The 13426-nt window shown below is 41.4% G+C and overlaps 1 protein-coding gene across 1 annotated transcript in view; it reads left to right on the top strand.

Annotated features, from left to right (window-relative positions):
• Window positions 1-13015, top strand: part of pfklb (phosphofructokinase, liver b) — a 31063-nt gene extending 18048 nt beyond the window's left edge. The window contains exons 10-22 of the mRNA XM_088607261.1: window positions 2219-2344; window positions 2815-2879; window positions 4213-4276; window positions 4546-4692; window positions 5166-5236; window positions 5805-5892; window positions 6556-6708; window positions 7732-7896; window positions 8477-8538; window positions 9829-9940; window positions 10889-10988; window positions 11088-11193; window positions 11903-13015. Of these exons, the coding sequence (XP_088463387.1) occupies window positions 2219-2344; window positions 2815-2879; window positions 4213-4276; window positions 4546-4692; window positions 5166-5236; window positions 5805-5892; window positions 6556-6708; window positions 7732-7896; window positions 8477-8538; window positions 9829-9940; window positions 10889-10988; window positions 11088-11193; window positions 11903-12050 (1407 nt within the window). The 3' untranslated portion in view covers window positions 12051-13015. The remainder of the gene's footprint in view (window positions 1-2218; window positions 2345-2814; window positions 2880-4212; window positions 4277-4545; window positions 4693-5165; window positions 5237-5804; window positions 5893-6555; window positions 6709-7731; window positions 7897-8476; window positions 8539-9828; window positions 9941-10888; window positions 10989-11087; window positions 11194-11902) is intronic.
• The last annotated feature ends 411 nt before the right edge of the window (window positions 13016-13426 follow it).

Genomic DNA, 13426 nt, shown 5'->3' on the forward strand with positions numbered 1-13426 from the left:
CTGTATCATATGGAGCAGTAAGTTGTACGGGAGTCTTGTGTTCAGTGCTCTGCTGTGTGGAGCAGTAAGCTGTGCGTGAGTCCTGTGCTCAGTGCTCTGCTGTGTGGAGCAGTAAGCTGTACGTGAGTCCTGTGCTCAGTGCTCTATCATATGGAGCAGTAAGCTGTGCGTGAGTCCTGTGCTCAGTGCTGTATCATATGGAGCAGTAAGCTGTACGTGAGTCCTATGCTCAGTGCTCTGCTGTGTGGAGCAGTTAGCTGTGCGTGAGTCCTGTGCTCAGTGCTCTGCTGTGTGGAGCAGTAAGCTGTGCGTGAGTCCTGTGCTCAGTGCTCTGCTGTGTGGAGCAGTAAGCTGTACGTGAGTCCTGTGCTCAGTGCTCTATCATATGGAGCAGTAAGCTGTACGTGAGTCCTATGCTCAGTGCTCTGCTGTGTGGAGCAGTTAGCTGTGCGTGAGTCCTGTGCTCAGTGCTCTGCTGTGTGGAGCAGTAAGCTGTGCGTGAGTCCTGTGCTCAGTGCTGTATCATATGGAGCAGTACGCTGTACGGAAGTCTTGTGTTCAGTGCTCTGCTGTGTGGAGCAGTAAGCTGTACGGGAGTCTTGTGTTCAGTGCTCTGCTGTGTGGAGCAGTAAGCTGGGCGTGAGTCCTGTGCTCAGTGCTCTGCTGTGTGGAGCAGTAAGCTGTGCGTGAGTCCTGTGCTCAGTGCTGTATCATATGGAGCAGTAAGCTGTACGTGAGTCCTATGCTCAGTGCTCTGCTGTGTGGAGCAGTAAGCTGTGCATGAGTCCTGTGCTCAGTGCTCTGCTGTGTGGAGCAGTAAGCTGTGCGTGAGTCCTGTGCTCACTGCTGTATCATATGGAGCAGTAAGCTGTACAGGAGTCTTGTGTTCAGTGCTCTGCTGTGTGGAGCAGTAAGCTGTACGGGAGTCTTGTGTTCAGTGCTCTGCTGTGTGGAGCAGTAAGCTGTGCGTGAGTCCTGTGCTCAGTGCTCTGCTGTGTGGAGCAGTAAGCTGTGCGTGAGTCCTGTGCTCAGTGCTGTATCATATGGAGCAGTAAGCTGTGCGTGAGTCCTGTGCTCAGTGCTGTATCATATGGAGCAGTAAGCTGTACGTGAGTCCTGTGCTCAGTGCTCTATCATATGGAGCAGTAAGCTGTGCGTGAGTCCTGTGCTCAGTGCTGTATCATATGGAGCAGTAAGCTGTACGTGAGTCCTATGCTCAGTGCTCTGCTGTGTGGAGCAGTTAGCTGTGCGTGAGTCCTGTGCTCAGTGCTCTGCTGTGTGGAGCAGTAAGCTGTGCGTGAGTCCTGTGCTCAGTGCTCTGCTGTGTGGAGCAGTAAGCTGTGCGTGAGTCCTGTGCTCAGTGCTGTATCATATGGAGCAGTAAGCTCTACGTGAGTCCTGTGTTCAGTGCTCTGCTGTATGGAGCAGTAAGCTGTGCGTGAGTCCTGTGCTCAGTGCTGTATCATATGGAGCAGTAAGCTGTACGGGAGTCTTGTGTTCAGTGCTCTGCTGTGTGGAGCAGTAAGCTGTGCGTGAGTCCTGTGCTCAGTGCTCTGCTGTGTGGAGCAGTAAGCTGTGCGTGAGTCCTGTGCTCAGTGCTGTATCATATGGAGCAGTAAGCTGTACGGGAGTCTTGTGTTCAGTGCTCTGCTGTGTGGAGCAGTAAGCTGTGCGTGAGTCCTGTGCTCAGTGCTCTGCTGTGTGGAGCAGTAAGCTGTGCGTGAGTCCTGTGCTCAGTGCTCTGCTGTGTGGAGCAGTAAGCTGTGCGTGAGTCCTGTGCTCAGTGCTCTGCTGTGTGGAGCAGTAAGCTGTGCGTGAGTCCTGTGCTCAGTGCTGTATCATATGGAGCAGTAAGCTGTACGGGAGTCTTGTGTTCAGTGCTCTGCTGTGTGGAGCAGTAAGCTGTGCGTGAGTCCTGTGCTCAGTGCTCTGCTGTGTGGAGCAGTAAGCTGTGCGTGAGTCCTGTGCTCAGTGCTCTGCTGTGTGGAGCAGTAAGCTGTGCGTGAGTCCTGTGCTCAGTGCTCTGCTGTGTGGAGCAGTAAGCTGTGCGTGAGTCCTGTGTTCAGTGCTCTGCTGTGTGGAGCAGTAAGCTGTGCGTGAGTCCTGTGCTCAGTGCTCTGCTGTGTGGAGCAGTAAGCTGTGCGTGAGTCCTGTGCTCAGTGCTCTTCTGTGTGGAGCAGTAAGCTGTGCGTGAGGCCTGTGCTCATTTTCTCCACAGAGCAGTAAGATGGGAGTGGAGGCTGTTGTGGCCCTGCTGGAAGCCACCCCAGAGACCCCTGCATGTGTCATCGGTCTTTCCGGCAACATGGCTATGCGACTACCGCTCATGGAATGTGTGCAGATGGTACGTCTTACCCCTGGACAACTTACCCTGCAGTCATCAAGGCACACAAGCCTCAACAGTGTTTCTCAAAGTAATGCATTAAAGCATAATTACCATTTTTTTAGACAACATACAAGACTTCAGCCATCTCTTAAACATGAATGGAGCTTAAGAAACAAAACACCCCCTAAATATATTTATACTGTACTGCAATCTTTATTTTTCCCATTTTTTTTGCTTTCTGTGATGTTCCCAAAACTCTGAATGGCCATCCTGTCCTGTATTTTTTTATAAACTCAATCATCCTTTTACAGTGTATATATTGATGCCAGTGATTGGGCCAGCCACTTTAAATATTAGATGAGACAAATAACTCATAGTAATTTGAGCCGTTTACATAGTTAATCAAAATGTAAATTATTACAGGGAAATGAAGATGGACAGATTGAATATTGTTGATTATGTATTCACTAAATTTATTTTATTTCAAGACCAAGGAGGTGCAAAAAGCAATGAATGAACAGAGGTTTGAGGAGACCATCCAGCTGCGTGGGAAGTGAGTAATAGTTCTGAAATTCCTGATTGTCTTAATTGACTAAGAAGAGCAGTTTGAGCTGCCCTATCCATTACCTGCATTTCTGTTCTTTATTAGTTGCTACAAGTAATTTACAGGTTATTTCTTCTTTTATTAGTATTTGTTAATACAGTGGGGTCTCGACATTTGCGAGCATTCAATGCAGAGAACTGTTGCAAAGTCAAATTTGCACATAATCAAGTCCACCCGTATACAGTTGCATAATGTTCTACGGTATATAGTATGTATGATTAAAATACATAAGTAATCCTTCTTTATATAATTAATTAAGTACTAATGCATTGGCTTTAAGTTAAAAATGCATTAATCAGCTAAAACAAATGCTCTTCTTTTCTTCTATCCAAAACTCCATTCTCTGGATTGAATCCTAAATAAGCAAATTTGCGAATGTTAAATTCACAGATGTTGAGTCCCTGCTGTATAAAATTCCAGTAAAAGTCTGGAAATCCTGGACCAAGAAAGACAACTGAGCTATGGGTGTGGGTGTGAAGTGAACTGCACTGTGAGAAGTAAGATGCAGAGCACATGCAATAAACTGCTTTTCCAAAGTAAACCTGTTGAAACAGAAACCCGTGCCTGTTGAGGATGTGGAGTTAGTAAAACTGCCATGCTCAAGCGCAGTGAAATTTGTTCATTTTCTACATTGTCAGCATTATAGATTCCTCTTCCTTTTAGCTTTAATCTTTTTTTCTACCTAAAGTGGACAAGGATGGACATGCGACTCTTGGCTGTCATGTGTAAGCCAGCACTAAGTTACTGGATATCAAGTTTGCTGCTGTGCAGCAGTTGGTCCTGTGACTTGCTGGAGTTGCAGAAGTGTCTCTGAAAGATATGCCACTCCTCTGGCTGGTGCGGCCACAGTGAAGCTGCCAGTGCGTCAGGGGGCAAGGGGCTCAACAGTGAGGCTGCTGGAAGAGTGTACTCGGGACATCATTCTCCCTGTGCTGGTTTGCAGGTTGAAGCAATGATCTGAGCCCTTTAACAAGTGGTGATTTTAAATAGGTTTCCAAATTGAAAAGAAAACCTACAGCATTTTTAAAGTAACGATGTTATTAAGATGATTTTTAGATTTCAATAAAGTACTTCTATAAGGTACCTAGAAATGTAACGTTTTAAGTCTTTTCTTTTAATATAATACTAAAGCATCATTACTGGTATTACTACACTGTACCTCTGATTGTACTGAAGTATTCCAACCCTAATCCTAAATATAAGAAAATACAGAACTAGGACTGAGTACTTAGCTTTTGCTAAGCCTTATTATATGAATTAATAACTCTTGTTAATGTCATAGGAGTTTTGAGAATAACTGGAACACCTACAAGCTACTGGCACATCAAAAACCTGCACAGTCCAAGGTATGAAAAACATTTTGTTTAAAAGCTTCAGCATTGCCGAATGTTTTGTATTATCTTGTACACTTCCCAATTAAGGCAGTTATTTTTCATTCTCGTGTTTTGTATTATGTTTATTCTATGAACACATTTGGTGTAATAATTGTCAGTGAACTTCAGCTTTTAAGATCTGATTTCAGTTTTTAATCAGAAAGTTGTCTGTGATGATGTGGTGCGATATGCTTTTCTGACGTTTTTAAAGTGAGACCCTGTGGCTTTTTTGGCCTCCTCAGAGTAACTTCACCATGGCCATCCTGAACGTGGGAGCCCCAGCTGCTGGGATGAATGCAGCAGTGAGGTCAGCAGTCCGAGTGGGGCTGGCTCAAGGACACAAGATCTACACGGTCAATGACGGCTTCGAAGGGCTGGCCAATGGAGCAGTAAGGCCTCCTCCTGTCTGTCTCCTGTCTATAACCCTTTAAATAGCCCTCCACAGCTGATCTGACTGTAATCCACTCTTCCCCACCATTTCCTGAACTGGTACTGATATCCAGGAGCTTGGTTAATATATTGTAAAATAAACTTAATTTGTCTCCTAGCAGATCACTTTTTGTGATGTGGCTGAATATAGAGAAAATGTGTTGGTCTCCGTCAATTCTTTCTCTTAGCTGCTTAAAATGCACGGTTCCCCATGCATCACGGTTTCTTTGAAATTCCAGATCTGAATTAAGTTCTTCAAACTTCAAGTAATCAGACTTTCTTATGTTACAGTCTTTACAGAGTTACAGAGTGTTTGCCTTTGTAGTGTGCCCAAAAATATGCCTCTTGACCTGTTGTCAATGTAGGTATCACACTTTGACCAGAGAATATGTTGGCTGTCTTAAGTTTAAACATTTTTGTTGTTTGTGGTCAGGTGACAGAAGTCAACTGGCACGATGTAGCCGGCTGGACTGGTCAGGGAGGCTCTTTGCTGGGAACGAAACGGTAAGATTTTGCAGTGTGCTCTTGGTGGGTGAATTTCCTTTAGGGAGAGTAACAGATTTAGCACCGTCTGTTCTGTAGCATCAACGACACAAAGCACCACTACTTTTAAGAAGCCAGGTTCACAGGGAGTGACAGCAGCCCAAAGGTTGGGAGAAATTAGAATCGTTTATTGGGATGTGAAGACTTGGCTTAACCTGCTTGGCTGAGGGCCAACCTCCCGGCCATTGGACCCCCATGCAACCAATTGGGCAGCTGCAAAGGTGGAGAGGGGGTGGAGGAGGAATGCAGAAAAAGGAACGAGGAAGAAGAGAGGGTGACGTTTGGTATATATGGAGACCGGTTGCTTACGTCAGAATTAGTGGGAATTGCAGCAGCTTTGTCGAATGAGCTCGGCTGCCTTCATTCCTCCCGAACTTTCATTAAAAACTCCATTTCTTTAGTTGAGAAAAGTGAACTGAGATCTAAAGTGATGTGGTAGGAAAAAAATCCCTCCTCATTCAATGCAGTCTGTGCAATTAAAGCAGAAAGTAAAGAAGGATAATCTGAAATATTTTTCTGATTTTTGCAGAACTCTTCCTTCTTCCTGCATGGAAAAGATAGTGGAAAGTATTAGTAAATACAACATCCAGGCATTGCTGGTGGTAGGAGGATTTGAGGTAAATAAAATACAATTACAGGGTTGTATTTGGATGGATTTAATATACACGGATCAAAAATGGAAAGTGGTTAGCTTATGTATGTGGAGCTGTTATCTTGGGAATTCTGAGAAAAAAGCAAAAATTCTTGAAGAGCACTTGAAGAGTGCTCATTTTGATTGCCTTCAAAGTCTATATAATTTGTGAATGGAGTGTCTCAGGTCTCTTGATGAAATCTTTTATTGTGCCAGCTGATATCTAATTAGATTAATTCAAATTAGTGTTCTAACTGCATTTACAATGCCTATTGACTATTGTATTTTATTTTAGTCCTAACTAATTCAGATCCACACAAGGATGTAATTTTGTTTTGGGACTTATGAAACCCAACAACTAACAATCAACATAAAAGAGAACCAGACAATTTACTGGCTCTGCAAAAGATGCTTGGTTTTGTATGTGTGGTTATACTTTGTGCAAATACAGTGTAAACCTGCTGTGATGAAGGTCATATTTAAGAGCAAGTGGTGAACAGGATTTAGTTTAAGGAGAGATCAAATAAGAACTCAGAACCCACTTTATTTGTATAAATAATCCTATAAGGCAATATTAGAATTGTGATACAATGCCACAAAAAGTGCTTCTGTTTCTGGAAGTGTTGTGTATTTATTTTAAATCCTGCAGGCCTACGAAGGGGTTTTGCAGTTGGCTGAGGCACGAGGGCGTTACGATGAGCTCTGTATTGTGATGTGCGTCATTCCGGCCACCATCAGCAACAATGTGCCTGGTACAGACTTCAGCCTGGGCGCCGACACTGCTGTCAATGCAGCAATGGAGGTGAGAGGGGCACCACCTTTATTCAGCACCAGACTCTTGACTGGGCAGTTTCTGAACTGATTAAGATGGCTAAGCTATTCACTTTCTCATCTGTAAGAAAACCAAGACAGCCCCATTATATACTGAGAGACATTATATAGACAAGTAATGAGTATTGGAAGCAGTAGCATTTGGTACATTTTTAATAGTTCATAGTAAATCAGTTCAACTGAACATAGGAATATGGAATTAATTTTCATTTGAAATACTCTTTGTCTAGATCATAATGTAAATGGCAAAGTTGAACCAATGGCTATACTGGGGCATTTGTCACACATTAATGAGATGGTTAAACTACCTTCCCTGATATCTGTTGGTCTTCACACTGTGAACCTTCCACTTCCACAAGTTCAGGTGTCTGTGAAGCAGAAGTCTCTTTATTCATATGCATATGGAACTCCCGCTTGCAACCACCAGACTTAAAAAATAAGTAGCTGAAGATGGTCTTTTATACCTTAAAACAAAAAGAGTTACTATGACACATTCTAAACAAATGATAAGACAACAAACATGCCAATTTATATCTAAGTTGCAGACTAGACAACAGTTAGTTCTTTTCATGTTCTGGGCGTACAGCCAACTTACCAAATACATGCCCCTTATCTTACCGACCAAGGACAGGCAGCATCTTTATATACATTTGAGCACAAAGCCTACGTCAAGCCACTAGACTGCATAGTTTGCAAAAAACTACAAAAACAAGAAAAACAAGAAATTATATTATTATCTCACTTCCCAGGCGGCTCTCTTATCTTCTTCACACTTAATTAATTCAGCATCTTAAGTTTGATGTCTCATTTATTTATGGTTGATGTTTTTCACTGCTTGAGCATATTACTTAAGCTTTGCCATTATGAGCTAGTTTGTGAACGGCTGTTGTATTTTCTGTATTGGTGTTGCTTGAAAGGTTGAAAGGTTGTGAGCTACTTGCTTATCAGTTCCTTACATCACTTTTTCCTGACACCGTGCCCCTCTCTCCTCCAGAGCTGTGACAAGATCAAGCAGTCAGCCTCCGGTACCAAGAGGCGTGTGTTCATTGTAGAGACCATGGGTGGCTTCTGTGGCTACTTGGCTACCACCACGGGCATTGCTGTGGGAGCAGATGCATCTTATATTTTTGAAGAGCCTTTCAACATTCATGACCTTGAGGTGAGTTCTGCTTCTACTCAAACAGCTATACACGTTTTCCCTGTAGGTTAAAGGAAAAATCCCAATTACTGTGGTTCCAAACCCTAGTTCTGTTGGATTGTCCATCATCTCTTTTGGTTTTTGCAAGAGAGATTGCATAACTTTCAGTATGCTGTTGAAACAGTATTTTTAAGGTATTTTTGATGGATATAGAGTAACAAGAAAGTAAATAAGAGGAAACAAGAGGTCTAAATGAGCAAGCGGATCAATTTCAGTGCTTTAGTTAGCACCTGTAATTAATCCAGGACCAAGGTTGGGAACCAGTGACTTAATCTTTTGATAAGATATGTTACTGTTCTTCATTTTCTTTCTTAGTTATCATCATTGAATGTGATGATTACACATGGCAATTTCTTTTTAATGTAATGTTTTGTGAATTTCAGTGAATCTATTAGCCACAGGAGAATATTTTGAACGTTTGTATTGTAGTGACTCTTAATGTATATAACACCTTTTATTTTATTGAACTTGAAACCTGGCAATGATGTGTGCTATTCAGAAACTGCTTTACAATCCTTTAGAAAATCCTGTATCTTTACAGATAAATGTGGAGCATCTCACAGAGAAGATGAAAAATGATATTCAGAGAGGTCTTGTTTTGAGGTAAGTAAATCAATGTGTAATTGGTTTTAAAATGTTTAGATTTAATATTATCTGTACCACATCTTATGTTTTTGCAGTCTGTGTAACCTGTTCAGGTTATAGAAAAGAGAGGTGCCAAAGTCACTCATCATTGGAACCCTTGTGGTGCCAGTGCGGTATTTAAACTCTTATAAGCATATAAATAATTTTGAATTTTAAAATTTCACTTCAGAGAAGCAAATGGAGGAAACATGAAAATCAAGCGGTATAAGTCAATATTTTGCAGAATTGTTCTGTTTACTTTACCCTGTGCTTCCCCTTTCCAGCAGCCACTGTTAAGGCCTGGACATTTTTGGCAAAGCATTTTCAAAGGGTATTATTAGCAATAAATACAATAGCAAGCAATAATATGGTAGATACTATGGATTTAACGTCCACTGACATATTTATAAGATTTTCCATTTTTATTTGTACTGGTATGTTGGCATAAGGCTGGAGTATGGGTTAATTTGTACAGTCATTTTGCAGTGTGGACCTACTGTACTCAGCCATGCTTTATTCTCGAGAAGGGGTAATGTCCCATAGGTGATGGTCCTTCTGGGAACAGGTATAGTTAAGGGTATATAGTCTTATATATCCACTCTACACTAATGAGTCACCTAACAGATCAGAATTTGAGGAATTGAGGAAAATTGATTTAGTGCATGAGTACTTTAACATGCTTGACTGATGGAAAGATAGCCTGGCTATAAGGATGAGGACATGGAAACTCCTCTACCACTACTCTTTTCAAGAAACGCCCTGGGATTTTTAATGACCACAGAGAGTCAGGACCTCGGTTTTACGTCTCATCCGAAGGACAGCACCTGTTTATAGTATAGTGTCCCCGTCACTATACTGGGGCATTAGGACCCACATAGACCGCAGGGTGAGTGTCCCCTGCTGGCCCCACTAACACCTCTTCCAGCAGCAACCTTAGTTTTTCCCAGGAGGTCTCCCATCCAGGTACTGACCAGGCTCACACCTGCTTAGCTTCAGTGGGCTGCCAGTTGTGAGTTGCAGGGTGATATGGCTGCTGGCTATTTTTTGCTGTACTATATTTAGTACAGTTTGTAGTTTTTCTAACTAATTTGTTCATCATTTTATGAACAACCTAGCTTAGATTCTATGTTTTGTGCTGATGCAGTCCATACTATATTGTTAGTAGAACTTCTAGATATTTTTAAGAACCTTCTGTATTAAAATTGGACAAAAGTGTCTCTGTGTACTGATTTCTGCTAATATGCTGGACCTCCTTTACTCCTCTATTAGGAATGAGAAATGCCATAAATTCTACACCACTGAGTTCATACACAACCTGTATTCTGCTGAGGGAAAGGGCATTTTCGACTGCAGGATGAATGTTCTGGGCCACCTGCAGCAGGTAGGAATGCTGCATAGGATGACATTGTGATTTTTGTTATAGTATGATCACGTATCACGTATGACAGGAAATGTACAGCTGTGGATACATTTTACACTATATTTGCAGCCATAGTGGAACAAATGTCTTTCCTGGTCAAACAGCAAATACTTTCACAAATCTGACATCGTAACTAGCTCATTATGGGGATTTGTCTATGGTAATGTTTTCCAAGTAATCCCTTTTAATGTGCTTTAAACTGATAGTGTTTACAGTAGAACAACACACATTAATAACATGTTTATTGTAGGAAGAAATGCATTTATTGCAACTATGCATTGATTAATAATAATAATAATAATTGCTTACACTTATATAGCGCTTTTCTGGACACTCCACTCAAAGCGCTTTACAGGTAATGGGGACTCCCCTCCACCACCACCAATGTGCAGCATCCACCTGGATGATGCGACGGCAGCCATAGTGCGCCAGAACGCTCACCACACATCAGCTATCAGTGGGGAGGAGAGCAGAGTAATGTAGCCAATTCATAGAAGGGGATTATTAGGAGGCCATGATTGGTAAGGGCCAATTGGAAATTTGGCCAGGACACCGGGGTTACACCCCTACTCTTTTCGAGAAGCGCCCTGGGATTTTTTTTAATGACCACAGAGAGTCAGGACCTCGGTTTTACGTCTCATCCGAAGGACGGCGCCTGTTTACAGTATAGTGTCCCCATCACTATACTGGGGCATTAGGACCCACATGGACCACAGGGTGAGCACCCCCTGCTGGCCCCACTAACACCTCTTCCAGCAGCAACCTTAGTTTTTCCCAGGAGGTCTCCCATCCAGGTACTGACCAGGCTCACACCTGCTTATTGAGTATATATGCATTGTCACATATCCACCTGGTAATGGCTAAGCTGCATACTTTTAAAGTCATTAATCTGTTTATTTCACTTTTCAGGGAGGATCCCCCACACCCTTTGACAGGAATTATGGCACCAAACTGGGAGTGAAGGCAGTACTTTGGATTACTGATAAACTTAAGGAAACCTACAGACAAGGTATGAAGCACCTCCCCTACTGTTTGCAGGTCTGGCACTAACAATTACAACTTACATATATTATCAGAATAGCTTATTATTATTTGCATATATTCCCAGGCCGTGTATTTGCCAATGCTCCAGACACAGCCTGTGTGATTGGAATGATGAGAAAAGTCCTGTCTTTCCGTCCCGTCACAGAGCTGAAGGCTCACACTGACTTTGAGTAAGTACAGTCTGCCTGTTAGTTCACATACTTTCAGAGTGTTTTTTCTTACAGCAAGTTGGTTTCTACTTTTTTCTCTCAATCTTATAGTCAAAATAGCTTTAATATTAGCCATATTGCTAAACTGGTAATGGCACACAACCAAGAGCAGGTTCAAATCTGTGATTCAGACATCACCTTTTCGTGCTTGGATCATGTTACTAGCTAAGTGTAACCAGAATTCCTCAAGACACAGTACATAATTGACTGCATGGCTAAGGACAGGGTTTGGAGCTCTGTTGACTCCTAGAGGCACAGCGATCCCTGCGGTGTCTCACACACTTTTGGTGAACAACATGCCTGTCTAATGGGTGCTGAACGTGTTTTACAAAGCTGCACAGCCTTTTCAATGTTCAAAAAGTTGCTCTAAGTTGCAGTTGGGCATTTGAGGTTGCCTGCATTTCCCTCATTGTCTTCTGTGTGTGGCTGCGGTGTTTGTAACCATGAACCAAGACATGGAAAACCGAGTCGGCAATTTCAAATTAGGTGAATATGTAACCTTAATAAAAAAACTAAAATTATAAATAATATACAACTTGAACAACTGTATAGGACTTTATCCTAAAGAACACCAGCTTTTTTTGACAAGTTGCCATTTTAATACAAAACTAATTTCTTGTCTGTGTTGAAACTTATTTCAGAAGAACTTTGACTTTTTTGTTCCTTTTAGACACCGCATGCCCAAGGAGCAGTGGTGGTTGAACTTGCGTTTGATGCTGAAGATGTTGGCTAAGTACCAGACAAGTTTCGATGAGTATGTTACTGGGGAGATCGAGCACGTGACTCGCAGAACCCTCAGTATAGAGACAGGCTTCTGAGAATACTGCCAGACCCCTCCACGTATGGCCCAAGCCCACTTTTCTTCACTGGACGGCTTGGCTGTACCTTTTTTCCCTTCAGTCCAACAGTGTTGTACATGTTAGTCTCTAAATCATATAAACCTCAAGATAACTTATCTGCCATCTATATCCTGTACTTTGTGAAGAGTACTGTTTAAATTGTTGTGAATTAGAATTTAAAGATTGAGTTTTGATCAACCTGCTGATTACATGTAATGTGGTAATAATGGATTAAATATATAATATGAACAGGATATTTTTGCATATTGGCATTACTAGTTGTATAGTTTACTTTGAAATACTGCTACAGGTTTTAAGCTAATTCCAGGAACATGTGAAAGGTAAAGATTGTCAATATATTTGCACCTCTTTTTTTTAGGGAAACTATAACAATGGAGTAGTTATAACCATTAAAACATGGGAATATTATTGTGAAGAGTCTGTAGTGTTATAAATTGCCCTTTTTGTGTTTTGAAAATCATTAAATGCCAGTACAGTATCTAAGGGTTAAAGGGACAGTGCTTACACTCCACTTCTGAGACAACTAGTCAAATGTATATGATCAGTGATAATTGCCTTTTTTAGTAACTGGATAGTAACACAGACATTTAGAACATTCTTAGAGTATAATTACAAACTTGAACTGGAATGTTCTTTTATTAAGACAGATTTCTGCAAAACCAACTTTAACCGATTTAATAACTATAAATCTGTTTTAGGGTACCTGTTAATTATGTTAACTGATGGCTTGCTTAAATATTGCAATAAACAAAATTTAAATACTTATTATGATCATAGTCATTAGTACTTTTAATACTTTCTTTCTATACATATTATGAAAGAACGTGTTTTAAAAGGTAATTTAAATGTGATGCAGCTGATGGAAATGGATGAATTCCACCTGTGATCTCTGTCTTTGGGTCCAATAAAGAGTCAGGTTATCAGATGTGAGTTAATTATTATATCTGTTGATATTATCTACAGAAGTTGAACTATATTTACATTTCATAACTCCATTGCATAAATATCCACGTTAATATCTATCCATCCATTTTCTAACCACTTCTTCAAATTAACGGTTGCTGGAGAGAGATAGATGAGCGCATAGAAAGGTACATCCTGGATGGGACGCCAGTCATTAGCAGGACAGACACTTAGGGTCTATTTCACCAGAATTCAATTAATCTACCAGTATGTTCTCGGACTGTGGGAGGAAACCGGAGAACCGGAGAAAATTCATGACAGCTATCAGATATTGCAACACTACTGTTCATTCCCCTTGTGTCAAGGGATTGTGACTTCTTTTTAGCCTATTTAAACCACAATTCGAGTATTTAATTTGTGAATAATTAAAC

This window comes from Lepisosteus platostomus, chromosome 14, assembly GCF_059453375.1.
Source record: "Lepisosteus platostomus isolate fLepPlt1 chromosome 14, fLepPlt1.hap1, whole genome shotgun sequence".
Lineage (NCBI taxonomy): Eukaryota > Metazoa > Chordata > Actinopteri > Semionotiformes > Lepisosteidae > Lepisosteus > Lepisosteus platostomus.